This window comes from Falco naumanni, chromosome 2 (genome assembly GCF_017639655.2).
Source record: "Falco naumanni isolate bFalNau1 chromosome 2, bFalNau1.pat, whole genome shotgun sequence".
Classification (NCBI taxonomy): Eukaryota; Metazoa; Chordata; class Aves; order Falconiformes; family Falconidae; genus Falco; species Falco naumanni.
The window spans coordinates 78,324,295-78,352,265 of NC_054055.1; the positions used below are offsets into that span (position 1 = coordinate 78,324,295).

The 27,971-nt window shown below is 41.2% G+C and overlaps 1 protein-coding gene across 2 annotated transcripts in view; it reads right to left on the reverse strand.

Annotated features, from left to right (window-relative positions):
* Window positions 1–27,971, reverse strand: part of KCNJ6 (potassium inwardly rectifying channel subfamily J member 6) — a 156,797-nt gene that overhangs the window by 27,663 nt on the left and 101,163 nt on the right. For both annotated transcript variants that reach the window (XM_040585079.1, XM_040585078.1), the window contains one exon: window positions 11,065–11,985. In XM_040585079.1, the coding sequence (XP_040441013.1) occupies window positions 11,065–11,962 (898 nt within the window). In that variant the 5' untranslated portion in view covers window positions 11,963–11,985. The remainder of the gene's footprint in view (window positions 1–11,064; window positions 11,986–27,971) is intronic.

Below are 27,971 nucleotides of genomic sequence, written 5' to 3' on the forward strand. Positions count from 1 at the left end.
GGGCTTTGAATGTCTCCAGAGAGGGAGACTCCACAGCCTCTCTGGGCAGCCTGTTCCAGTGCTCCATCACCCTCAGAGTAGAGAAGTTTTTCCTCATATTCAGATGGAACTTCTTGTGTTGCAGTTTGTGGCTGTCGTCCCTTGTCCTGTTGCTGGGCACCACTGAAAAGAGCCTGACCCCGTTCCCTTAAGGTATTTGTAGACATTGATAAGATCCTCTCTCAGTCTTCTCCAGTCCCATCTCTCAGCCTTTCCTCATAAGGGAGAGGCCATCACAGCAATGCTGGATGCCCATCTCAACCTCCCTCACTGTCTAGAGGGGCAGAAAGATGCAAAAGAGGGTGACTGTGGCCAGGGGATTGGGACAAATCCAGGACAAGTAGGGAATGCTTGGGTTACTGCAATCTTCAGATCACTCTTCAAAGTCTAGTTGTCTGACAGAGTGCAGCCTTACAATTTTAAGATTTCCTCTTCCATCAGACCTCCTGGAGCAAAGCTTGGTTGCACAGGCTGCCTGCCCACCTACAGCAATGAACTCATGCTCCTTACCCAGTTCTGCTTCCCCTTTCTGAGACACTATCGTCTTCAGTGGTTCAATGGTGGCCACAGAATAGCTTTCAAGTACATAAACCATAATTTCTTAAATGGTGACATGGGAGAACAATGCAAGCTGTTAGCTGGGCTATTCATTTTTCAAAGTAATTCAGTTCTTTACAGCTATAAAATACTAGGAGCTGGCTTTGAGTTTTGTAATCACAGACTGATTTAGGCTTGAAGGGATCTATAGAGTCATCTGGCCCTACCCACTGCACAAAGCACAGCCAAATGGTTTGAGTTATTCAGGGCTTATGCAGTCAAGTTATGGGTATCTCCAGGAATGGTGATTCCCCTATCTCACTGAGCCCCTGTTTCAGAGTCTTACCAGCATTATGGTAAAAAACCAAAAGTTTTTCCTAGTGTCTAATCAGAATTACCTGCATTGCGACTTGTACATGTTGCCTCTTGTCTTGTCACCCTGCCCCTCTGAGATGTGCCTACCTCCATCTTCTCTGTAATCTCCCATTGGTACGTTCAGACAGCAGTAAGATCCCCCTGCACTGTCTCTTCTCCACGCTGACTAGTCCCAGCTCCCTCCAGCTCTCCTTGTGTCCTGTGCTCCAGCTGCTGATCATCTTGGTGATCCTGCTGGACTTGGTCCACTAAGTACATGTCTGTCTTGTACTGGGGAACCTTAAACTGGACACAGCACACAGGAGGTGGCCTCACAAGTAGTAAATAGGGAGGATGAGTTGCTTTCCTCAAGCTGATGGGTATACTTTTACTAGCACAGTTGGCCTCATTCACCAAAAGGACTTATTTTTGTGTGTATCATTCTCTTGCTGAATAGCTTGTGCTAAGAGGGGTAGTTTAATGAATTGCTTAGAACTGTGTTTGCAGAGACTTTTACTCATTTTACTCTAATGAGTTTAGTGTGGGTAGCGGTGTTCATCATACTTGTGAACCTGAGCCAATTCATCTTCTCAGGAAGCCTGTACCTAAGGGCAGAGGTAGGCAGTGGTGCTTGCCAGCTTCCTTCCCCATCTTGTCTTTTTCTTCTTTTATTCTCACTGTCACTTTGGTGACATCAGGAACATTCTGGCCTCTTCCAACTCCATTTAGTAACAGTTATGAATTTGATGACAAATCCCTGGGAGGCTGGTTACCCTGTTAGCCTTGGCCAGTGCCATGAACTCTCCTAAAGCAGATGTCTTGGCTACCCTGACTGCTTCCCTGCCTATGACAGTGGCTTCCATTCATGCCGACCTAACTATACGTCATTGCCCTCCTCCAGTGCTCATGGTGTGAGATCAAGTCCTGATCAGGCCTGTCTGGGGAAGCCGTTTGTACAGTTCATAACTTTGTAAAATTAAAGTGCTGGGATGAGGCTGGGAACCTACAGCTTGGTGTCCTTTGAAGAAAATACTCGAGCATGTGATGCCCTTCCCACTATTTATTTCTGAGAAGTTAGTGGAGCTGATCCAAATATTCCCTCTGAATTAGTTTTCTAAACAAATTTTGTCATTCCTCCAAAAACTTAAACAGGTTTTCTCATAATGACTGGAAATTTGGTTTTGGTGATGTCTTTCATTTTTGCTTTGTTTTCGTGTTTTGAATGTTTCTTCAAATGAAGTTTCTTTATTGGCTAAATTGTAAGAATGAAATATCTCAAATTCAACAATCCTATATTTATTAAAATCCTATTTTTAAAACTAAAGCTTTGTTGCATTCCACAGTAATCCCAACAAATTAAAATCATCAAACCCAGGAAGAACAGAAATCTTGGAGAGCGTTGTGACTATTTTCTCTAATTCTCTTGGGAGTGGAGGGAATGAAGGAGGGAGAGTGAGCGAGCAAGAGCACAAGGCTGATCACATGAGCTTGGTGTGCCTTCCACATTGGTTGTCACAGTGGCTGCCTCATCGCTCCAGGAAGATCTTCTCTCTTTCTCTCTGTTCTGCCAATGTAACAGGTTCGGAGTGGAGTGCAACCAAAAAAATGAGATGTGCATTGCTTGACAGTTATAAATGTTGTCACACGAGGAAATGTTTTTTATATCAAAATCAACTTTGTAATAATAAACCATAGCTGTTCAGCATCACTTACTGGGGCATTAGCACCTAAGGTTAAATTACTTGTTTAATTAATCTGACTACTATTGTAAGCTGAGAGCATACCGCAATGGAATATGGCTATTTGCTCAGGCTGAAACTCTGGATTGTTGTCCTCAGCCAAAAAAGCAGGCCAGCCTCCCTCCAGGTGTGCAGTACAGACTAATGCTGCTCCGAGCTGCACGAGGGAGTGAGGAGAAACATGTGGCTGCTCAGTATAAGCAGCCCGTGTGTGTGTGCTGGGATTGATGGGTGCCTATGCTGCTGCTTGGACTCCAGCTCAGACTCACCAGCATGGTGTCAGTTTGCTCCTCTTCAGTCACACAAGGGAGTGGCAAACTGAACCCCCTTTGGCTACATGGATAAACTAGAGCTCACCTGCTTTGTAGTGTCAGGGAGGTGAAAATCAGGCAGAGCACACATCAGGGAGTCTGAACTTGTGTTTGGTTTTACTTGAAATGCTGTGATTGAGACCACCGAGACCATTGCAATTCCTGGTGATTTGTTTTTGCTGGAACCCCTTGAAGACTTTTTTGTAGTGGCCTCAGGAAACCCAGAAACTATGCCATAATGGGAGATTTTAGTGCTGGTAGCAGCTTTCTAGCGTAAAACTCATATATTCATACATCTTCCCTATTTTTTTCATGTAGTTTATGTAGCTGGTGGCATTAGCTGCTGTCCATAGCCTTGTGCTTTTTAACCTATCAAATGTTGATTTTGAATTTCTAGTTTTCTTAACAGTTTTGCTTGCTCATTTTTCAATCTTTTAGGTCACTTTTGACTTTACAGTAACTGTTCTATTCAATTTTGGGAAAAATTTCTTCTGAAGGTAAATAATCTACCTGCTTAAATTCATTAGAAACTGATGTAAACATCTGTAACTTTAGAGAGGCCTTACTATTATCAAGGAGTGTAATGTAACATGTTTAGCTTTCATTACAAGTCAGTAAACAGAACAGGAGGAAACAATATTATACAGCTGGAATTAAATAAGCAGCAAGGGGAGAAGTGAAAAGATCTAGAAATATGAGCAAGAACAGTTTGCCAAAAATATTTCCTGTGGTTTTGAACTGCAGGCTAGTTAAGTATGCTTCATATCTGGAGATCAAACATGAGTGAACAAGGTAATCAACATGAAAGAATCAGTTCATTTCAGCAAAAGTTCCAGGAGTAAGACACTGCCCTGATTCAAATCAGTGTGCACCCGGGATTTCATCACAGGTGCTCAGCAGTCTTCGTCCTCAGATGACCAAAGGCAAGTCTAAAATTAGAAATGACAGCTATATTTTTCCTTTTCCAAATCAGCTGTTTCAGCGCTGACCCTTTATTTACACTGCTCCAAGAGCAAGTGGGCAAACTGAGCATGCTCAGGTTAATACCCGTTGTCTTGAAAAGTGCACAGAAATGTAAAAGGCACTTCATTGTCCTGAAGCACTTCTCAGGAGGGCTCAGAAATCATGTTTCCACTTTGAAAGCAGGTGAAGAATGTTCAGTGAGCTAATTCTGCCTAGGGAATCCTTTGACCTGCATAACGCTCCTGTGCCCTTTGCAGAGAATTACCCCTTTAGTTTTGCAAAATGGAGATCTTTGTGATGGAGACTGTGTGGGCACAGAGGACACAAGCCCTGCTCAGTGCAGCTCAGCCTCTACTTTCTTGTTCCTCCAGTAACACACTGTCATTCCTTGGTGTCTGAGCTGGGTCTGGAGACACAAGAACTCCACAGTATCACCTTTGCAGATGCCTTGCTTCTGTGCTAAAGCTGCTGGAAAATGCAGTTGCTTGAAGTTACGCTGGAGGCAGTGGTGTTTGGTGAGTGTCTGGCACCGCAGGGTTTTAGGGGCAGTCTGCCTGTGGTGGCCAGTGAGGTCTGGGCTGGTCAAGGAGGAGGGTGGCTGCAGGGCCAATGTTACAGCACAGCTTTGTCATCCTGACATTGCTCTGGCTGTGGAAATCCTAAGCCCTGCAAGGGATGTTGCGTGTAGGCTCATGAGTGAGAAGGACTGGTGAGCAAAGACAAAAGTTTGGGCATCTCTCTCTGCTTTCCACTGTGCTAGAAAAGGAGCAGTACTGACAGTGGAGGTCTGCAAGAGTGTGCAAAGAACTGCAGACTGCCCTTTCTCTGTGCCCAGAAAGACTTAATATGGTTTGCAAGGACATGATAAGCAAAATGAAGCTCTTCTGCAGGTCTGATTTTTCAGAACAGAAGTATGTAATAATATCTAATTAGCTATATGAAAGTGTTTTTTAATGCAGAGGGGCTCAAACCTGTTTTTAAGGGATCTTGCCTTTTAACATACAAATACCTGTTTGAATCCGAGTATCATATCTGAATGTTTAGAGGTGAGGGAGCAGCGGCAGTTGTGGAGGGCTGAACCAATTAATTAGTGAGAAAGGTATTAAAGATGGACAACAGGTTATTAGCAAACACTTGGTAACATGTTTGTATAGTACAGCACTATTCAGAGAATAAAGCTGTTAAACAAAATGTGTAAAACCTTTTCCCTGCCTTCGCTGAAAGTGATATAGATGCTTTCACCAAAATTTTGGTTGTAATACTCATAATCAGCGTATCTCTTTTCTCATGAACTTTGCTTCCTGACTTCTTGCCTTTTTGTATATTGTTTTGACTATTGTGAAACTGTAATTGTGTCATTTAAACCTACAGCCTTCTTCACCAAAAAGACTCATCTTTTCCACCTGTAAAGAAAGCTTCCTGAAAGTAACATTACGATGAAATAGAAGTGCCTTTCTCTGCTGGCATTCAGAACTCCAGCTCACGACTGCAGTCACTCATGCTAACATCCCTAATTTTCTGTGTTAGAATTAATAACCATGAAATGTCTTGTTAGGATTGACAGAATGAGAATGTGAGCAAGGAATGTAAGTGAAAGGGATTGCTGGCAAGCACTAGGGAAATGGGGATATATGAGAAGGTGAACCTGCATGTCTAAGTCTAATACCTAGCATCAAGAGATGTTAAAACTCTTAAAACAGAAAGAAAGGAAAACTAAAGCCATTGTATCCTCACCATTCCTGGAATGATGATGATCCAGCTTACAGCAGAAGCCATTTATTCTCAATCCTGTTTAAATTGCATTTCAGTCAATATACGTTGGTCGCATCCTGGAGCACAACAACCAAACTCACTTTCACCAGTTGCCTTACAGAAACACTTGAGTGTGAGAAATCCTGGTTCTTTTCTTTCTTTCATCTACATCCCCTTAAGGAGCAATTTGAGAGCATAAACATCTCTTCTTTGAAGAGCAGTAAAAAATTCTAGTGAAAAACTGTAACCCAAGCAATGCTTATTTGGAGAGAGAACAAAGTCTGCTGAGATGTTTTGAAAGGTTGGAACTGCTAACATACATATCAAAGGGAGGTATTTGTTAGGATTGGGCAAGGATAAGGGGTAAATATGGAAATTCATCCAGGAGAAATAAAAAAGACAATAAATCAGTCAGTCAAAAGGGGTGTAGTGAAAAGTGGGAGAGGCTTTATAAAATGTTTGTCTAGTCGATAGCATAATTTACTATATAAATAACCATCTCTGTGAATGTTTTATTGCTTTCCACACACATTTTCCACAGCTGGCAAGTGTGTTTGTTTACATATCTATAAACCATTCAGCAAATACTGCTCTCAAGCTGCCCATGTGTCAGAGTTGGAAATACATACTATTATGAGTTTATCTGTAAAATTATCCACACTAACCTAAAGTTATCTGTCTAGCTTTGTTGCTTATTTTTTTGACAGTTATAAACATGTAGATCATTTTCTCTTCCTTGATACGGTTTCAGTTTTCTTGTTTTTATTTTTAGGCAGAAGGAATTGCCAGTGTCATCTAGTGCACCCTACAGGCCTGATACAACTTCACCAAGATTGAGGGTATTGCCGGCTTAAGTGGGATGAAATACCTCATATTCCTCTCCCGCCTTAGAAAATGCTGTTGTCTGTAAATTAATGCATGTTTAGGTGAGTGATTTGAACCAGTCTGCGTATGATTCAGGAGCCACATTACCAACAAGGCTATGGGCTGTTCAGGGTACTTCTCTTCTTCTTTCTCCTTTTTTTTGTAAATCCTTCTCTTTGAGTTTCTCAGTTTCTTTCTTTCTTGTTCGGTTTCTTCAGCTATCATAACATACTTCACTTTCCCACTTCATACTCCCCAACTTAAAATACTTTCCTTTTCTTGGTCTCAGTTTATTTCCTATATCAGAATTATACAATTGGAAGTCTTGTTTAATTTTTTTAAATTACTAGTTTGCTGCTGCTGATAAGATCTTCCTTAAAAATAGATTTCACCAGGTGAAAAAGGCTTTAAAATTTCAATACTATTTTTAGGAAGAGACTACTAAATTATCATTAAAAACTCTTAATAGTATATTTTTTTTAAAAATTAAACTTCTTTAAATCCAGGCTTTTGTGCCTGCTGTTTAGGGGAGACAGAGTTTAGGATCTTTGATCCTAAGTTTTTTTTTGGTCCAAAGGAAAAAAAAATATTCTCAAATTCCATTACTATAAATGTGCATACTCTATCAAATCTCTTAATTGGTCTCTAACAAATCTCTTAAGTGGTATCCAGAAAATAACATGAAAACAGTGGTGGCACTTTAATATAAACCAACTATTTTGAATGGCAAATATCAAATACTGCTGAAATGAGATCAGCATGTTAGTCATGTTCTTTCCAGTTAGTTCATTTGCATTTAATGTTACAGCTCTCCCATGAGGAATGGAGGGATGCCAGAATCCTGCTGTTTAGTACTGTGTTAGTGTGGGACCAGACCCTTTGCTGGTATGGGGCTATTCTGTCAATGCCACTAAAAGCAGCATAAATGCTCAGAAAAGGCTTCCCTATTAAAGGTGACTGTTACTTTAGTTTTTGCAGAGTTATAAATGATCCTTGCATTGCATTGGCACTTCTACCTGCTGTTAGCATGGTGAAAAATGCAATGGGGGATGCAAAATGGGGGCTGGAAATAACAGATCCGTCCTTCAGATATGGTGAGGCTTGGTTGGACTTTTGCCCCCTTTTCCTGAAGGTTTGTTGGTGCTTCATGGCAGCCTGACATATTTCACACCATGATCAGGTTTTTTGGACACCTGAGAGATGTGCATCAGTATCAGGAAAACCACAGGAATAAATATTTGCAGAAGTGTTATCCTTTGAACCGAAAGGGATACTTTTGAATGTCATTGTACATAAATAAAGAAAGATGCATGTTGGAAGGAAGGATCCATAAACATTTTAAAAAACAGCCTCATTTTGAGTTTTTGCTGATGCTGTATGAAGAAGTCAGATTGACTTCATGTCCTGTTTAAAGTGCCTTATTGAAGATTCTGCCCTCAAAGTAATCTTCATGGTAGAATGAATGTGAATAGTCAAGGTGTAGTGATACTTCCCAAGTTAATATTTTGATATCTGCCTTGGTAAAGGCATAGCTACTTCTTTTTGCATTTCAGAAAGTTATGGTGATGCTTCCAGGGGGAATTAGGGGGTCCTTGGTTTGATCTTTCTGCTGAATTTCGGTTTGGTTAATTATTTCAAATTCATTTAATAAAATGCGTTAGTTTTCATTTCCTGTCCTAGCATGCAATGTAGAGTTCACATGACACTACATAAACAATTATGTTTCATACTACAGGTAGATGTACTTTTGGAGCCCTTGAGGTCGAAAGTATTATATATGTATAAAATGATATCACCTGCTCAGTAAAACTTTAAACAGAATAGTATCAACCTTTAATAAAAATAATAGCAAATGTTTATACTTCACATTTCCCCACTGTGTTACTTCTCATTAAAGGCGTAAGTGTTTCAGAGTGAGTGGGGAAGCTCTGAAAACAGAGAAAGGATTGTTTTAACTTGTCAGCCTTGGGAGTGGCTTTTCTGATGAATAACATAAACTAACGATCTCAGCCTGGTTTTGACCCATGAGCAATGATACTGAATGACACTATTGCTGTAACTGAGGTCACAGTTTCTTAGGTTCAGCTTTAATGTTTTTGTATCCCATGACTTTGACCAGTGTTGGCAGGTATGATGGGTAGCGTATTGCTTGCTCTCCAGGGTTGGAGGCTGCTACCGTTAGCAACTTTTGCTGCTCTCACTCCACATCGCGTGCAAGAAGGACATGTGAATAAACAATGGCCTAAATTTGCTTTCAGTGTTTGCCAGGATGTAACTGGAAAATATTTGTAGAATAAAAGAGGGAAAATGTCTGATTTTGGTAGAAAGTTGGCCTGGTTGCACCTTTGACAAAAATAACCCTATGTGTGTGGGCAAAGGACAGAATCACTGGCTACTTCTGCACAAACATGTTCTGGAAATTGTGCTGATAATTATGACATTAATCTTCCTGATGCCATAGTTAAGTGGCATTATTCGATGCCCTCCCCTCATATCTCATGCAGCTAGAGAGCCAACCCAAACAGAACAAAATGGAGCAGTTTAAAATGGTAAATGCGGCTACCTATCCAGTGCCAGGGTAACACCCGAATCTTGGATGGCTTCAGTGGGTTTTCAAATTACTGCATCCAGTTTCTTTGTTAATATGGAGTCTTCTAGCATTTTAACTTAAACTTTGCTAGCCTGAGCAGTTTGAGAGGTAGGCTCATCCACTGGAGGCTGATAATGGCTGAGTGGAAGATGCGGTCAGTATCCGAGCAGCAAAAGAGAGCCCAGACACCCGTGCTAGTGTGCAGGGGTAAAGATGAGGTAAGAGAGGGAGAATTAACCAAGGAAGAGTGACGAGGCTTGAGACAAGGCTACATTTGATGCACTGCAGAAGTATACTCTCTTTTGATGTTACAGGCATTTTCGGAGAGACTAGTTTTTATACTTCTACTACTTGCCAATCATCTTAATGGAAAACTTGGTGTTCAGTAAACCTGAAAATATCCACTGCTCTTTGGGATGTCAAGTTCATTTCGCTGCATTTCAGAGATTTCAAAATGGTTTTAGCTAACAAACAGCATTTTCCTCATCGTATCAGCCGAAGGTGATGCAGATGTTTGAAACCTCTGTTCCTACCGCACATATCAGAAGCTGTAAACATTTAACTTCGATTTCTCTTTAGTACCACCTACTTCCTGGAAAATCTGGAAGCCTTGCATTTACCACTTCAAATTCTCTGCCAAGTTCCTTTCAACTTTTTTTTTCCTCCATTTTTGTCTCACACGTTTATTATATGGTGACAAATGCAGTTTTCTTCTGACACCACATAATAGATGTGTGAAAGGCACACACATGTTCTAGTAAGAGACTGCTCTTTATTTCCTGGCTCCAGTTGCAAAACATGAGTCACGGTTAGAAAGGTTGTACCTCTGTCAGAGATGTTTAATCTGCATCCTCAAACTTTCCTAGCTTTTGCTACACTAGTGGGGAAAAAAGGCAAATCTGGTTCTATTTCTATACTCAGTGTTTCCTTCTCCCTAAGCACATCTTTTCTTCATTTTCTAATCACCATTTCCTTGTATTGATTCTGTTTACTGACTTCAGAGAGTCAGATGCTTTCATTAAGAGGAAAAAAATACCTCCACCTCCTAAAACAAGCGTACCAGCACTCTGATTGCAGGAAATACAGCAGTTTTAGAGAAAGTTTCCTCCTCCTATTCTGACTTTAATGCAAAGAAGAACATTACTAGTTCATTTGCTGTGAATTCCAAGCACTATTTTCTCCGCGTCAGGTGATATCTGATGTTCTGATATATAATTGTAGGTAATGACCAAATAGCCTCTCAACAAGAGTCTGGTGACATAACATGCCTTGTTTATATATACCAGCTTTAAGTGTTCTGTACACTTCTGCAGTGTGTAGGGGGCCTCAGTGAAATACAAAATCAGACAGATTTTTTGTGAACTAAAGTGGAACAAGCCCCATGTTACAAGTTAAAACAAACCCAAGCAAACAAGCAAGCAAAAAGAGAAACCTGAACATATTATCACTTCCTACTGGATCCAGACAGGCTAGGAATTTCACATGGCAGGCAGTTATTATGCAGTTACCCATGGGTGATAGGAAGCAGCAGGAACTATGGTGCTTCCATGTTAATCATACACAGAGTTTTGTACTGAATTTTGCTTTCTAAATCATTTTATCCCACAAGGTCCTAGTGGTTGAGTTGCTCCTGCAATAGAATGACAAATAACTGGGTGACATGCTGTGAAAAATTTAGAAAATGAGAAATACTATCCCATTTTCCAAACAGAGCACAAACAACACTAAATCCATTAGGCAAGATGGAACAGACAATTAAACTGGGCATGCTTTTAATTTTGAAGCTAACCAGACAATTGATGCTTTTTTCAAATGTAATGACTATTGAAGTGATTCCTTTAAAGTGAAGCAAAACCACTGATTTTCCTTTCTAAAATTAAAGCATTTACCTTATACAAAGTATAAGAAATGTTACCTGTTGCCTCCACCATTCCTTCTAGGATTACAACAATTTCTAGCTCCTCTTTGGGCAACTGGGCTTTGGAAATCTCCCAGAAAGGACTCTGCTGGTTAATTTCATGGCTGATGATCAGTGGTGAAACCAAAAAGAGACGATCATCCCCTGTGTAATAACCTACGTTGATATCTGTCTGGTTGAGTGGTATAAATTCCCCCTCCTTTGTCTGTTTGGATTTGATCAACTTGGCTCGTATTGATGCCTCTACAATGTGTGAATTCCTAAGGTCTCCTACTCGGAACATCAGACACAGCTTTCCATCCCGCATGGAAATAACTGCGTTTGTAGAGAAAACCAAGGTTTCTGCCCTCTTCTTGGGTTGGGATATTTTCACAAACATGCAGCCAACCATGAAAGCGTTGACGATAGAACCTAAAACAGACTGCACTAAAAGCAGAATAATTCCCTCAGGACACTTGTCCGTGATGACCCGGTAACCATACCCAATGGTGGTTTCTGTCTCAATTGAGAATAAAAAGGCTGAGACAAACCCATTGAGGTTGCTGACGCATGGGGTCCACGTGCTGTCCCCTATGTGATCCATATCTCCTCGCATGTAGGCAATTAGCCACCATATCATTCCAAAGAAGAGCCAGGTCACAGTGTAAACCATGACAAAAATCAACAGGTTGAACCTCCACTTGAGATCGACTAAGGTAGTGAAGATGTCAGTCAAGTAACGGTAAGTCTCTCTGACATTCCCATGGTGGACGTTGCATTTCCCATCTTTCCTAACATACCTCTGGATTTTTCTCTTGGCACATTCTTTGTTTATATTTTTTGGCAGATCATCTCTAGCTTGTTTGGGCAACTTTGGCTGATGAATAGTGACAGGGCTCTCTATGTCCTGCTCCATTGAGTCTTCTTCCAGTACGTTAGCTGCCATGAAAAAAACAAACAAGAAAAAGTCAGGCATTATTTTTCTTATTATTTCTCTAAGTCAACACACACCTTCTTCCTGTATTATTGGCATGAAATTGATATTAATCAATAAAATTATCATTCTAGTTCTTTGATCACCTCTTATATGAACAACACAAATGTCAAATGATGCCAAGCATGCTCACTTTATTGTTAAAGAGAAATAATATGAAGGAAAACTCTTGTTTCCTTTCTATCAGGTCATCCTATCTGTACCCATATTTAAATTCTGCATATCTTTCTTCCCCCTACCCTCCTTTACAGTTTAATAAATGAGATTTCTTATGCACCAATAAAGATCTTCTGGGAGACAGCGGATATAAATGAAGAAATGGGTTCACTTGTGGGTTTTAGTCAACAAGGTGAGCAGAGAAAATGAGCGGTTGTTGAACATTTTTTCCCATCAATTGAATTGCTATGGAGAAAGTATTAAGTAAGCATAAGGAGTTTAAAAAAAACCATCAGTTTGTAGAAAGAATCAGTCCTACTCTTGTTGAAGGAAAGGTGGGCTACAGTGTAATGTATACCAAGAGCAATTCAGGCACATTTCCGTAGAAAATCAATGTCTCACTCGTAATGAGACAGGGAATTGTGTCCTTCTCCCAGTAATGTAAAATATACAGTACTTCAGCCCATGATTTCATTTTAATTCAATATGCCTGTGGCCTTTAATTCAAGTGTATCCTTTTCTGTAACAGTATGGGCCTAAACAGCATTACTCCATTAGTGTCTTACAAGAATTTAAAACCCAGAAATGAGAGTAACTGCCTCTTTTTTTTATAAAAAAATATTTTAGTTTCTCAGCCTTTTGACATAAATAGCTTCATTATGTTTATAAGCAAGAAAAAAGAGTTTACTGAGGAGGAGGGTGGTTTAATCAAATATGTATTGCATGAAGCTGCAGACACAGTGAGGTCTGGGGTAAGTGTTGTCTTTTACTGGAAACCCTACTGCACTCTGGGGCTTGTTTCTGCAGGAATTTCAGCTCTTTAACTCCTAATTTTCTCCCTTCTGGCAAACTGTTATCATTCTGCTGCCAGACTGTGAAGGGGAAAGGCTTCTGCTGGCTCTGCCTAGGCATTTGGCTCTGAATATAGTAGCACTGATGTAATGTTGTACCATTGGTTTATGGAGATGCTCTTCTTTAACAGTCAGGGCGCTGACCTGCATGTTGTCATTGTGCCCTGCAATGGCCATGGTTTCATAGAACAGTAGAACCATAGAATCATTTAGGTTGGAAAAGATCTTTAAGATCGTTGAGTCCAATCATCAGCCCAGGACTGCCAAGTCCATCACTAAACCAGGTCTCTAAAGACTGCATCTATATATTTCTGAAACACCTCCCGGGATGGTGACTCCGCCATCTCCCTGGGCAGCCTGTTCCAGTGCTTGACCACCCTTTTAGTGAATAATTTTTTCCTAATATCCCATCTAAATCTCCCCTGGTGGAACTTGAAGCTATTTCCTCTTGTCCTGTTGCTTGTTACTTGGGGAAAGAGACCAACACACACCTCGCTACAACCCACTGCCAGGAGATTCCACACGCCAGATCCTCAACATCCCCCTTGAAGTGAGGGGCCCCAAACCAAACACAATATTAGAGGTGCAGCCTCACCAGTGCCAAGTACAGGGGGACATGTTTACACTAACATGCTGTGGCAACCACTGTGCAGACCCAGGTGTGGACTGCCCAGTCCTGCTCAAGCAGAGAGCTGGGAGCAAGCAGCTTGGGTTGGGCAGCACTTCATTTCCCTGAGCTCTGGCTGCCTCTGAGTACCTCTTGCCTGGCTGGGAAATGGGGGCATAAACCCATCAAATCTCCTGCTTGATGCAGCTGTCCTGTCTCTGGCATCCCACGGGCTTGGGTGTCTCCACCTGGCGCTGCCCTGGATGGTACAGCCAAACCCTTTTGTGTGGAGGAGCTACCAGGGATGCCTGGGCTTTTGTCCAGAGAGAGGGTTGCACAAGGGGCTGCTCTTGGTGGATCAGTATGGCTCGAAGAGCACTTTAGTCTCTCACTCTTAGAAACATGTGCTACATAGCAGATCATCTGTGGAGTCTCACAGCATCTGTAGCTTTTTCAAGATGCTCAGACTTGTCCCTGTGGAGAAAGATCACAGACCCTTATTAAGTTTTAGGGGTCACTGAAACACCTAAGGGAAAAAAAAAAAAGTTTGTAGGCTGGTGGTCTGTCCTTCTGGTCTTCTGTACTGCCAGCTAAGCCCCTGTTCAGCCCCACAGCCTTTTCTGTGTTAAAAGAAAAGCTCAAAGGCCGACAGCAGGATGGAGACCTGATAGCAACTCTGTGTTTTAAGACCATGAGCTCCATCCTGTGTCACCTTTTCAGTTTGCTGCTGTGTCTAAAGAGCATTATTCAGGCTGATGGTAACAGCAACACTGGAAGTCATGTCACAAGGCAGTCAGTTCTGAATGAACTTACCCTGGTTAGTGACAGTGTGCCTGTTTGCATTACTGCTAATGCTGTATAATGTATGACAAAATAAACACAATAAAAAGGCATTGCAGGAACCTCGTGAGGCAGACTTAAGCCAAAGCCAGAAAATTTGAAGTTAAGGCTTCACACTTCATGCTTAACTCTCCATTGTGCCTAAGGAAATTTCAGTCCACAGGAGCTATCACATCACTGCAGTAATAGACCCCTCAAATACTTTTGAATAGCCTGTGAAGGCTCTGGCTTTTGAGGCTTTAGTGGTCTGTATGTTAGAGTAGTAATGCTGGTTTAATGTGTATCTTTAAGGCATTCTGAATATTTTGCTTTCCCCTCCCAGTTAGGGCCTGGCATGAACACAGAGACAGGGTGCAGGTGTCCCCTGTTGCCTTTGAGAATATACCTTACTTCTGACCTTGCTATTGAAGGCAACCATGTCCTAGACATCCCTGCCTGAGCATCGCTTACCAGAAATGGCAGAATGTAGTAAAAAACCATAGCAGGACTAGGAGGGGACACAGGCGCTGATTTTATTACTGGCATTAGGAGAAGTCTGAAGGGACAACCCCATCGAGGGATGCCTACCAGTCATATGCTGTACCCCTCTAGCCCGCTTTGCATACAGCGTTTATTTCCTACGGAAGTACTTGCTAGCCATGAAGCACCTTTTATTCATACAACGAATTTTACCGATGCTTTCAAAATGCTTTCTGTTGATTAAGCTCTTGTGCATCATAACCAGCTTTTCCTGCCCTTCCTAGTACATGAGCTGACCCACAAAGAGGGGTTGAAGGGCCACATTTTCTCAAGTGGCCATAAGTTCTGCAGCAGGAGCAAGAAGCCACTGTGTTCACCAGCATACGATGGTGGGCTGTCACTGTCACTGTAAGTGGACTTCAGAGACCTGCCCCTTCCAACGTGGGAAGATTTTTCTTCACTTTGAGAGGTTACACCAGAGCTGACTCCCATCTGGATATGTAAGAAAGGAAGCTTTGGACAACGAAACCCATTGACTGCATTTAACCGAAGTCTCTCTCAGTGCAGCATCTCACTAATACTCTTGTAGACATTTTAAACTCCCTGGGGGCATCCGGCCATTTTGTAAACTCTTCAGGTTCTTCCCAGTGCTGTCATTTCTCAACTCTCAGGCAGTCTCTGAGAGGGAAAATTAAGGTCAAGTTTTCAGCCTTTTTCTTCTTGCAAAATGCCCTTTTACTCTTTCCCTCACCCAAATTCTTCTACTGTGAAACCCAATGAATACCTGTATGGGGAGGTTTCTAGATCAGAATCACAGCCTGTCACCCTTTCCTGGTCTGAGTTCTCACACCAGAGTGAACCCTGGGAGAAGCAGTTCATGAAATAAGTGATCCAAGGATTGTGCATCTGAGTGTTTCCATGGAAATGCTTGATGAATAAGTTTTAAACACATGGTAGGATCCCTGTTCAGCACTAAGGCTGAGGAAAAGCCACATATTGTCAGCCCCTTTTCCACAAAACACTTTGACTAATTATATTTTTACTCTATATCAACCCAATTAGCCTATGCTGTTTATTTCGTTTAATTTTCCTTTTGGTTATATAATGGCTGTCATGGTTCCAGGAACAGGGGAGTGAATAGCAGCTATCTCACTTGAGAGCTATTTTTACTCTCTCCGCTTTTCTTCGTGACAAAAATATACACATATTATTAATCTGCACGGCACCCCCCAAAAAAACCCACCCAACAAACAACAACAAACAACAAAACCTAACAAAACCGAATGCTTTCCCCTCTCCCAGTAAACATTATGTTTGTTTGAACACAATGGCCAGGTAACAATACTGTGCCAGTTTAGGCCAATTTAGATCATTCTGTTCTAAGTATTTGTTTCAGTGAGTCTTTTAGGCAAATGCATACAAGAGGGATGAGATTTCAGTGGCTTGTTCTGTCAGCAAATGACAAGGAGTTCTCCTAAACAAGTCCCAGAATAGTTCTCATGTGTTTCATCATAGCAGTATGTACTGGCTATGGCTGTATTAGTAAACTAAATCTGCCCAGGCCTGTTCTTTAGCTTGGTGGCTAAACGGAGCGGTACAGCCCACACTTCTGTTATTGAACTCCTGCTGTTTTCAAAGCAGGGTAGTCTCATACAATCTGCTTATTAGGAATAGTCTGTGTCCCATGCTAACACCTGAAATGTGGCCAGGAATTGTGTGTACTCAGTTCTGCACTGGTCAAAACACCATGCCAGGGGCTTTTCCAGGAATTTTATCATACAAGGAGTTGGGTGCCAGTGCTTGGGAGCATTTTATTTTCTAGTAAAAATGCAACCAGTGTTGTTGCCCTGGTCTTGTCTATTCCAGAACAGCATTGGAAAGGTACAATCCAGTGTTTCCAAGCACATCTTTTTATTTGGAGTCTATGGAATAACATGAATGCAGAGTCAACAACAAACTATGAGCTGTACAGGAGATGTTCTCACCACATTTGTCGCTGTAAATGTAACATATTACTATAGTCCCTAAGGAATCATTTTATAATTAGCAATGTGATTTTTTTTTACATTGGTACTGCTTCAGAGATCTTATTATGGTACTATACAAATACAAAGAAAAAGGAGGTATGTAAAAGGTGTACTTGTCTAGTTTAAATACTTGTAGCCTATTTTGACTGTATAAAATATTAGTGTTGTAGGATGACCTGCAAAACAATTAAGAGTTTCAACAGAGAATATTACAAATTATAACTGACCTTTTAGTAACACAAGCTGATATAGAGTTCAGTGAAGGTTTAACTGTAATTTAGTGGACTAATTTGATCTCTTTTAACATAGTTGTGAATGATTTGTATGCAAATTCATTGAAGATTTGTGAATTTAAAAAAAATCATTTATAATCTACAAGTTGTTCTCATGGGCTTTATTGCACATATACAAATATTAAGCAGACATAATTTTGACTGTGATTTCTGTCTGCATCCCTACTTTCCTGACAGGATGAGGACAACTTTGAAGTTATGCAGTTGTTTGCATTTGTAAGGTCCAAGCTTGCCTTTTTTGCACAGTCTTTGGTATTCACCTCTTATTTGCTGTGATCACAAGTCTCCCTGACACTGAACTCATCTGTGGAATATTTGGCAGTACCAGGTGGCTATTTCTGGTCCCTGCTGCCTCTGCAAGGTTGTTAGACTTTGACATCAGGGGAAGAAGGTGTAGCACTGCACAGCAGAAGACATTTTCCACAGTTTTCAACACTCTGCTTTAAGTCTGTGTCTTTGTTTCTTTTCTTGCTTGTGATGGAAGAAGTCAGGTAGAGGAAGCAGACTGGAAGCTTTTGAAATGCTTTGCCTGATCTTGGGCTGGTTTTAGTTACTGTTTCTGAGCTTTGTAAAATCTTATGTCTGATGAGCACTGAGGGCACAGGAACAGATATTCTCAGAATAGAGGAGGATTTGCATGTTTGATGAACTCAGCCTGTATTGATCTCAGTGAGACCAGGTAATCTGTACTGCGAGACGCTGTGTATTTCCACTAGATATGAGGAGAAAGGGTCTTGTTTACAGAAAAAAAATGGAGCCTTTTATGATCAGCTAACAATTGTAAGCAGTCATTATCACAAAATGCAGATTTTCTTCTGAAAAAGAAAGGATTTAGGATCTGATCCTGCATTGTTGAAATCAATGCAAGATTGTCTATTCACTCAGCTGGGAACATTGTCTAGTCCTCATTTTGAAATGTAGAATTGTTCAATAAACACTGACTTGGCAAATTTCTTCAAGAACAAAATTACTTATTTGCACCCATAGAATCATAAATACAATTTCAGAGAGAGCATGTGTATGACTTAAATTTATTTCAGCAGCAGTTTTCACTAGAAAAGAAATGTAAACTGAAGTATATGCATGATTAGAAAAGAGGCTGTTAAGGATGATACCTTGTTTTTTCACACTACCTGCCTCATCATTGCCTTCTAATCCAACTTGATAAAAATGATGTTCTACTATTTTCATTTCCTTTAAGCCTTTACAGCTGCAAAAAACCAGCCTGAGTAATGCTTTGCCTCTATGCAGTACAAACATTTCCATTTATTTCTCATTCTTGGGCTTTTTATTATGGAGGGTGGAAAATGAAGCTGATACGTGAATTTAAAAAAACACGGCTCTTTTTTGCTAGTCATTTGACCTTGCAGTTTTTGTCTTGGATTCTAACCAATTTTGTCACAGAATTTACCACTAAAGGCCTCAGAATGCTGCTTTTACATCTGCTTTGCTAAATGTAGCTTCATTTGAAGCACAGGGAGGCCAAACAGCCTCGGCTCTGTTACATATATGGGCAGTGTAAAAAGGCTACACATTCTGAACCTGCAAAGATGTGTGGAGGCAGTTGATTATGAGCTTCTTCTGCCTTTCATTAGGCTGGGGATCCCAAATGGGATTACGAAACTTGTTTACTACCTGAAGTCTGAGTCTGAGTGCTTGGAGTCAGTGTTAATTCAGACCCATCTCTAGTTCAAATGCTCGGCATTGAAAATAGATTCTTGGAATATGGAAAGTTTGCTGCTACATATCTCTGCTCCTTTCTGATTAGTCTAGTTATACATGATTTTTACCAGGCTTTTCCCTTCCAGAAAAGCTTGAGCTAGAGGTTGTTCAGAGCAGGTAAGGGTTCTCCTGATAGCCTGTGAATCTACACAAATTAACCTATTGTTTTTGATGTCATCATATATGCTGGCCATTGACCCTTACGTATGTGGTGACTGGGACCAATGTCCAGAGGGTTTCTGGGGGCCCAGTTCAGTCCAGTCTAGATGTTACTCTTTTGAGCAGACTCAGTGCATTTATGGGCTGCTGCTGATATTGTGTATGTGCTCTGGCTTGTGCCGTGTTCTTATTCATCATATTCCCCTGGATGGTACAAGTTATGTCTGTCACAAGCTATATGTTGAATTAACAACTCCTTATCCTTTACAGCAGATGGTCTATCACCCTTATCTAGTCCTTATTACTTCTTCACACTCAACCTCCCCACTTTTGTTCCCTTGCTCTCATCAGAAAGGCAAAAGCAAAGATGTTTTCACCTTAAGCAAGTAATGAATAGGAAGGTCTGAGAATGACAGGCCCATAGAGCTACAAAAGGGAGACGAATAGGTGCCCCGTGCAATTTCAGAGAATGCTGAACAATGGGGCCAAAGCTCAATGTGATGGAGGGAGCGGTGGTTACTCTGAAAATCATGGCCTACCATGACTAGACAATGGAGGACTACAAGAAAGGCAGCATGAGGATTCCTGGTCATGATAACTGTGCAAGGCTGGCATTAAACTCAGAGAATCTTGCATGCAATTGCTTATAGCAACGTACAAAGAAGTCAGAGAGGTAGTTACCTCTTTTGGAAAAAATCAGATGTCAGTCTGCTTTGCTATAGTGTTCTTGTCCTATCCACAACCAATGCAGAAAGCAGCCTTCTCAGAAGCAGTGTTTCTTCTGAAGTAGTGAGGAAGATAGAAAGGATGCACTTTTTGCACTTGGGAAATGCATACTATTGTCACTGCTGCTGCAAGCAGTGGAGCAAGGTCAGTGGCACAGACAGCACAGGTGTCCAACCCTGAGTCATGCCACCTGGCAACATCAGACCTTGGCTCATGTCTAGTACTTCCATGTGGCAAAACTTCTGACAACTGCTGTAGTAGGGATAATAGGGATCATTAATGAGTCACAGTGCTGACAGGTCTTAGTAGCTGCAAATACTGGCCACATGCTTTCTTTCTGATGCCTCTGTCTCAGATGTATGTCTCCCTGAGCTGCTGTTATGTGTCATTGTCTGATGTGCCCCCTGAGAGATTTCTTTTTGCAGTTACTCAGCTCCAGCTATTTCTGCCAGTTACTATCATGTACTAATGCCAAAATTTTTACTTGTCCGTTGCACTATTACTTCGGAGATTTACTAAGAACTCAGCTTTTCATCTGTGTAGGGTGTACCAGGAAAAGGAGAAAGCGTGAAGGCAGTATACTGACCTGACTGTTATCAGTTTTAAACTTTGTTTACATGCTTTGACTACTAGAAATAAAAAATAAATACGTTTAAAACCTGCTTAACATCACAGAATATTTTGGGCCAGAAGGGACCTGTAAAGGTCTGTTGACCAAACCCCTGCTGAACATGGGACCAACTTTAGAGTCGGATTGTGTTGCTCAGGGCCAAGGATGGGACTTTCCACAGCATCTCTGGACCCTGTCCCAGCGCTGTACCTCGCACATTAGGGAATTTTTTGTTTTGTTTGTATCTTATTGGAATTTCCCTCACTGCAGCTTGTGCCCGTTGCTCCTTGTTTTTCCCTGTGCACTTCTGAGAAGAGTATGGCTTAGTCTTCTCTGCAGCTTCTCTTTTGCATCTGAGCTGTTGATTTTCAGGGGAAGTTGTGTGAGGGCTGGTTGAATCCTGGTTTCTCCACATATTTTCCTTACTGCTTACATGGAGAAAGAGTGTTTTCAAGTTTTATGAGAAGAGACTGGGAGAAGAAGCTCCTTCTTCTTAAGACTTTTTCCCATTAAAATTTTCCCAACTGAAAACTCTAGGAACAAAAATTAGCTGATAATTCTTACTCATTTAATTCTGTACCTGTAATGTCACTGATATCTGAGGAGTGCTCCTGGTGGTTTCTGGAATCTGAAGTGTAAATAAGAGCTTGGTTGGCCTGTCCAAGACTGGTTATCTGTACTTCATGTTGGCAAGCTACACATCTTGGCTGTGGCCCATGCCAACTACTGCTCTGAGACAATACATGGGAATAGTTTGGGAGACAGTATGTGCCAGGGACTGCTCCCATTAGACAGCATGGATGAGATTGCATCAAGTTTGGTTTCTTTCACTGTCATCTGCCAACACTGTCCCAGCAGATTTTGTTCCCTCAGACACCTCCACAGGCTCTCATGCCACCTCTGCATCAAGCAACATACAACCTTGGTCTGCAACACAGGCTTTATGTTATTTCAGATGTTTTGAACTGGAAAGAAAATCACTGTTAATATATTAATTATGCCTTGAAACCAAAAGACATAAAGTCCACACAAGACTCAGGGCCAAGTGCTCTGCAGTGTGGTATGGACATCCTGTATCACTTGCTCTCAAGGTTGCAGAACAACTCCTGGCCTGGTTTTATTTAGTGTTGTAGGTGTAGTCACATTGGTGATGGGCCTGATGTGTATTCCTGTATGTGAAGTTTAGAAATCAAAGCAGGCAGCTGTTGCCCTTGTCAAAGTCTATCTTCCCAGTCATGTCACTAGAGAGGAGAGAAATAGACTTGCACAAGAGGAGCTGATACCACCAATTTTCCCACTTTCATTTGGCAGGAGAAGACAGCCCTTCTCTCTCCTTGCTGTTTTCTATCCCAACTCTATTCTTGTCCTTTTTTTCCTCCCCTTCCTGAAGTAAGAGTGGCTTTACTTGCATCTTTGTGCTTGAGATAGCCAAATACAGTTTTTGCCTGTATTGCTGAACAACCTTGAGATGGCTTTGTGCCTGAATATTCACAGAGCTATTTGGGCAGGTGTTGGAACCATCTTGACTGCTGCACAGACATACTCTGACCTCTTGCTTTGCTTTGACCAATGAACTATCATAAATATAAGGCACAGGAAGAATGGAGAATATTTTTGTCAGAAAGGAAGGGCTTGATTCAATCAGTATGCTGTACCAGCTGACTGAAGCCAATGACTTTTGCAGTGAAGTAAGTCTGCAGACCAAGCACAAGAACTTCTAGTACTTTCCTACAGAAATGAGCAGAAACTGCTATGTATTGATACAGATCTTGGACCTGATCAGCAGCTTAGGGTTAGGGGATCCCAGATGGCTTTGAGAGTGTTTACTTTTTCTCTGCAAAACATCACCTACACTAAGTAAATTTTCCCTAAGTCAAGATGATCATTCACTCGGGTAAGCACCTAGAACTGGCACTCTGGGTAGTGTATGTGCGCGCTACGATGCAAAACAGTGTACACACACACCACTGACTGCTACTTTGCAGCTGATTTTGCCCACCATCAGCTTCCTAGTGAAGCAAGGTTTTGGGAGAGCAATTTGAGTGTCATTGGTAAAGATGAGGTGTTTAAGCTCGAAACAGTTGTCACTTGCTATATCTGCTTTTTAAAAAAATACGGACAACAGAGAACGGAATGCCTTTGAAATACAGAGACAAGATTCTTCCTACACCCTAGTTCTCAAAAGAAGAATGAAAAAGTGTCACAAACTTCTGTCCTTAAGTTATATTTTTCTTTACCCTTCAGTTTATAACCAGCTGCACCCCAAACAGGCTGCCCCCAGGTCACAGACATTGCCTACACGTCTTGGTTTTCCTTCTGCTGTTACTGTTGCATGAGGTTACAGAAGGGGCTGGAAAGACTGGGAAAACTGAAACAGCCAATAACTTTTTTTTGGTGTTTTTAATGTGGTAACGGAGATTTCTTTCTTGATAACTTCTTTGCAGTCAAAGGAGGATTTTGGTGGCTTTTGCTTCTAGCTGACATATTTCAGAAGAGCAAAGTTCTCCTCCCTTACAAAAATCAGGCAGGATTTTAATTCAGCTTTTTTGCACACTTGAGAAGAAAAATTACTAAATTTTTTCTCATAGATGCTGGAGAAACAACATATCTGATTGCTGCTGTCTTGTGTGGTGGTGACCTGGTGGATGTCCGCAGTTTTCTGTCAGGTGAGATGAGTGACGTTCACTTGGCCTAACATACAGAACTCTTGCATCCAAACAGTGCCTCACAAATAACATTGCCGCAGGGACCCGGCAGTTACCCCTCTTACAATTCCTTAGCTTAGCTGAACAGCTGCCATGTTCTTTCCATCCCCCTCCTATTTCTTAATGCAGCTGATACCGGGATTCTGGCTGCTTTCTTTAATCTAAATAATTAGGCCATCACTAGCTTCATCCTCTTTCCCTGCCAAAGGAAGTCACAGTGAAATACAGAGACCTAGTTTCTTGCTACTGACTTCCCATTTCTACTTTGTGCAGTTTGTAGACTGCAGAGGAAAAATAACTGAGAGATAAGGCTGGAAGTGACATTTAAAAAGACATTTAGAAAAAGACATTTTTTAAAAAAACTCCATAATTTCAGCTGGGTCAATTTTTTTTTTCTCAGGTTGTGGTATTTTGATAACCTGGAAACTGTAAGTGCAGAATAGTACTTGAGCCGTGTTTCCTAAGGAAATGAGCCTCATCCATCACTCTGTCTGGCCTCCCCCCAGTCACTTTTGAAACTTTGGCTGGTATTTAGGCTTTTAGATTTCTTTCAGATCTTCAGTTAGATTCTGAAAGTTAGACATAACAGCATTTAACAGTCTGTGGAGGTCTCAGAAGTACTGAATTCCTACCAGTATCATGACAGCAGCCTGAGTTAACCACACTGTCAGATGCCAAGGAGTCTATATAAGAGGGAGCTACAAGAAATGTTTCTTTTTCATGAGCACTGCTGCTCTCAAAGCTACAGTCAAAAATTTTTGAAGTAGCTTTTCCATTCAATGTCTCTGTGAACTATCTTCAAAAATAGTTGCGTGGAGCTTGAAGGGTTATGTGCTTTTATTTTCAGGCAATGAGAGTGCAGCTGCAGGCTGGATCTGCCTGATGCTCATATTCTATAGAAGGACCTCCACATTCAACAACAGGTCTGCTTAGGTCAGTCTGTGGCTTTGTCTACAAAGCAAATCGAATGCACGAAAGTAAAATGGACTCAACTCATGGTTTTGGTTTTTTAATATTTTTTTAGTAGAATCAGAAAAAAAGATTGGATAGACATATGTTAGGTTTCAATTCAGATTTTTTCTTACCTTTGTTTGATTTGAATGAAATCCCATATACCCTTTCTGCAATGAGCATCAGCTATACAGGATTTTATACCCATCTACACATGAATCTTTTAAAAGATATATTAACACAAGTACAAGTACGATATCAGACCCAACATGACTGAACGTGTAAGTCAAAACCACAAAATTGTTTCCATGTCAACAAATAGTAACTTTTTGGTCTTGAAATAAACAATTCAATGGTGTCTAAATGACAATTTACTGTGTTATTTCACTTAAGTTATGTAATAAAGCAAATAGGCCTATAAACTTTTCTGAAAAAAAGAATCAAAGGAGTTGCTGTGAAATTGCTATAATTGCTATAATTGCTATTATCCTTTTTTATAGGGAAATGTGTAGCAAAAAAAGAATTGTAAGCACTGAAACATTTTGTAAATTGGATACAATTCAACCAACAGAATTTTCCAATATATTTTATGAGAGAAAAGACATTTAATTTCAGACTTCCAAAAATGTGGCATTTTGTCTGTGAAGTACTGAAGTGTATGAGCTTTTAGCAAATTTCAGAATTTGAATTTTCACTCCTTTTTCATAGTAAAATTTTACCTGCTTTAGGAAACAAAGTTGTTCAAAAGGATGAAATAATATATTGGAAGGATTATATGAAAGACTTTGTAATGCCTATTTTGAGTGAGGTAGGAGGTTTCTGTTTGTTTTTCTCACTTTTTCTAAAACTATGTAAAAGTCTTTTCGATTTACTCTTGCTTTGTCTTATAGTTTTTTTCTAGTCTGTCTGAAAATAACCCGTCATTCTCCAGGATTGTCCCAAGCATGAATCACTAGATCAGTTTCCTCTCTAAAAATAAGGTACTTTGAGAGGTAACTGGAACCTTTCTGAAAGAGTAGAAATACTTAATGGCATCAGGCTCTCATGTTCTCCCAGCTGGCTAGATTGCAACGTCAAGGTTCTGCAAATCTGTTAAAAAGTCTTGATGCCGTTTGATTCTGAGTGGCTGCATGTAGAACCTAATACAAAAATAAAATACTAGCGTGGATTTAAATTTTCTTTCTACCATATGTATGGATCTTACCAGAACAGGCTGAACCGGTATTATGTTTTTTAAATAATGACGTTTTAGATGGTACATTAGCCTTCAGCTAGCAAAGCCCATCTATCTTTATTGGAGCTAGCAAAGCTCGGCATGAAATAATTCAAAGCTTTCATAGCCTTTAGATGTCTTGAGAGAAAAGAGTAGTTCTGTTTTTCACACATGTCCTGATTTGTATAGGGAGAAGATCTACTTCTGAAATGTATGAGCTATTTTTCAGGGATTTTCTCACAGACATCAGAAATACAGATTTCTCTTGTTAAAGCTAGTATGTGAAACAATAAACAAGCTGAAATAAAATGAGAATTCTATGTCTTTTTAAGTCAGATACATGTAGTCAGACTCAAAGAGAGTTAATAAAGGAGTTGACCTTTTAAAGAGAAAACCGCTCCTGTGCAGTAAACAAAAGTATTGAGCCCACAGAGGAGAAATTTTGATAAATGGACTGGTAACAAGAACACACTTCTTGTTCATCCAAAAGCAAAACTAAATGGAAAACTGAGATGGTAAAAATAGAGCTTGGCTGCTTCAGAGCGGCTTTCCATGCATGAAATGAGTGGAACATTTGCAAACAAATCAGCTTGTGTATTGGTAGGTTTCTTTTTTTCTTCCATTTAAAACTAGCTGAAAGCCCATTTGTGAGGCTGAGGCCAGTGGCAGAAGGGTAATGCTTTGCGGGGAATGATGCAGGATTTCAGCTGCTTGCCTTGGTGCCTGAGTCCCCCAGCAGCTCAAGCACCACGGGAGCCCACCTGGCTGTTCTAAAGGATGTGACTAGTGGATTTGTAGACGCCCAGGGTTTCTCAATAGGGACAGCAGTTGCAAGAGGCGGCTTCCGGATCACAGAATGTGAAATGGCAGAAATGCACATGGATTCATTTTTAATGAAATGACAAAAGCTTTACAGGGCCTTCCCTAGAGGTCTGATTGTGCTCTTCTGGTATGTGTGTTGATGTGGGAGCACCAGAGGACATGGGTGTGTGTGAAAAAAATGAGGATTCTGGGATGTCAGGGATGTGGCGGAACAGTAGGCAGGCAGAGTGAAATATTTGAGCACTGGCATGGGTATGTTTGAGCAGGCAGAAACAGAAAGCACAGGCAGGCAGTTGGTGAGAAAGGAGGTAGGAAGCACTACAGTAATGGAGCTAGGGGACCAGATTTGTATTTGAGAGGGTGATGGGAAAGAGTTTGCAGTAATCTGACTTGTCTAGCTTTGTGCATAGGATGAGATTCATTTGTGGTGTTACAGAGAGTATCTTTGTCTTACTCCTTTCAAATCTGGTGGCAAAACAGCTCCTTTATGCTTGAGCTGTAGCTTCCTTCTCCGTGTCCAGGACAAATGATGATGGGATAAATTATGACAGGACAAATCAAAACAGGTGACAATTCCTTTCAGTGACTTGCCCAGTCTTACTCAACTCCTTCACTCTCATCTGGGTTCACAGCTGGTGCTGGATGCCTCCGGACTTGAATGTACCAGCTATGAGGGTAGAGTACCTGCACAGCTCCCCTAGCATCCCATGGATGGTCAAGATGAATCTTTGTATTCCTTATTTCCCACCTGTGATCTGAAGCCCAAGGGCTGCTTGGCTTCCAAACAGTAAAAAATAAGATGATTGTTGTAGAGGAATTATAGAGGAATGAAGGCAGGTTAATTAACATTGATAATATAGAGCTGTGGGCTGGGTTCAGGGGCGGTGGGTTGGCTGATGTGGGTAAGGTGCAGCTGTGGCTGGTTCCTACTAAGTAGTTAAATAGCTCTAAGGGATATAGAAGAGGAGCCCTGGATGAAGAGAGACCTAGAAGAAGCAGAGGGAGGAGAGAGCTCCTTGGATGTAGGAGAGACAAGAAGGTAGGCCGTGGGAGAAGCAGAGAGAGGAAGGGGACCTGGATGAGGAGAGACTGGCTGGAAGAGGAGCCCAAAGAAAGAAGAATCTGGATGCATCAGAGGTAAGAAGCAGGGTGGACTGGCCTGAAGATAAGAAACAGCACAGACAGTACATGAACTTCTGAAACCTTGTGGGAGATTGGTGGCTGTGCTGGGGCAAGGCATGGGAACTACTTATTGAAGTTAACATGGGGCGGTAAAAGCCTTGTTGCAGCTGGCTAGTTTGGATAGTGCTGTGACAGATAGTTACAACTCCACCTGTTCTCAGGGCTAGGAATCACATCCTAACACCAGGTAACATTGCATTGTACATGTGCGTGGATGGTCACTGGGCCTCACAAGGCCATGGAAGAACTAGAGAAGGCAACAGAGATGGGCAGCCAAATGGGTGGAGTCCCAGCACCTGCAACTCGAAGAGATGGTAAGAAGAGCCTGGACTCAAGTTTAAAGAGTGTGAAGGTTGAGAAGGACTATGTGGAGATAGAGAATAGAGAATCCCACAGCACCCTGGATCTTGCACAACTGGTAGGAAACTGGTTTTAAAACAGTTGCAAGAAAGTATTCCTTAACAGCAGGTAGTGGCTTCAGAAGCTTACTGCCCTCGGGAGGCTGTGGAGTTGGGTAGTATCAGGAAGTTTGAAAGTGGTTTGACAAGCCCATAGACAGGAGTCCTTTGAATAGACAGTGAAAGGATGGGGCAGGGATACTCCCTCCA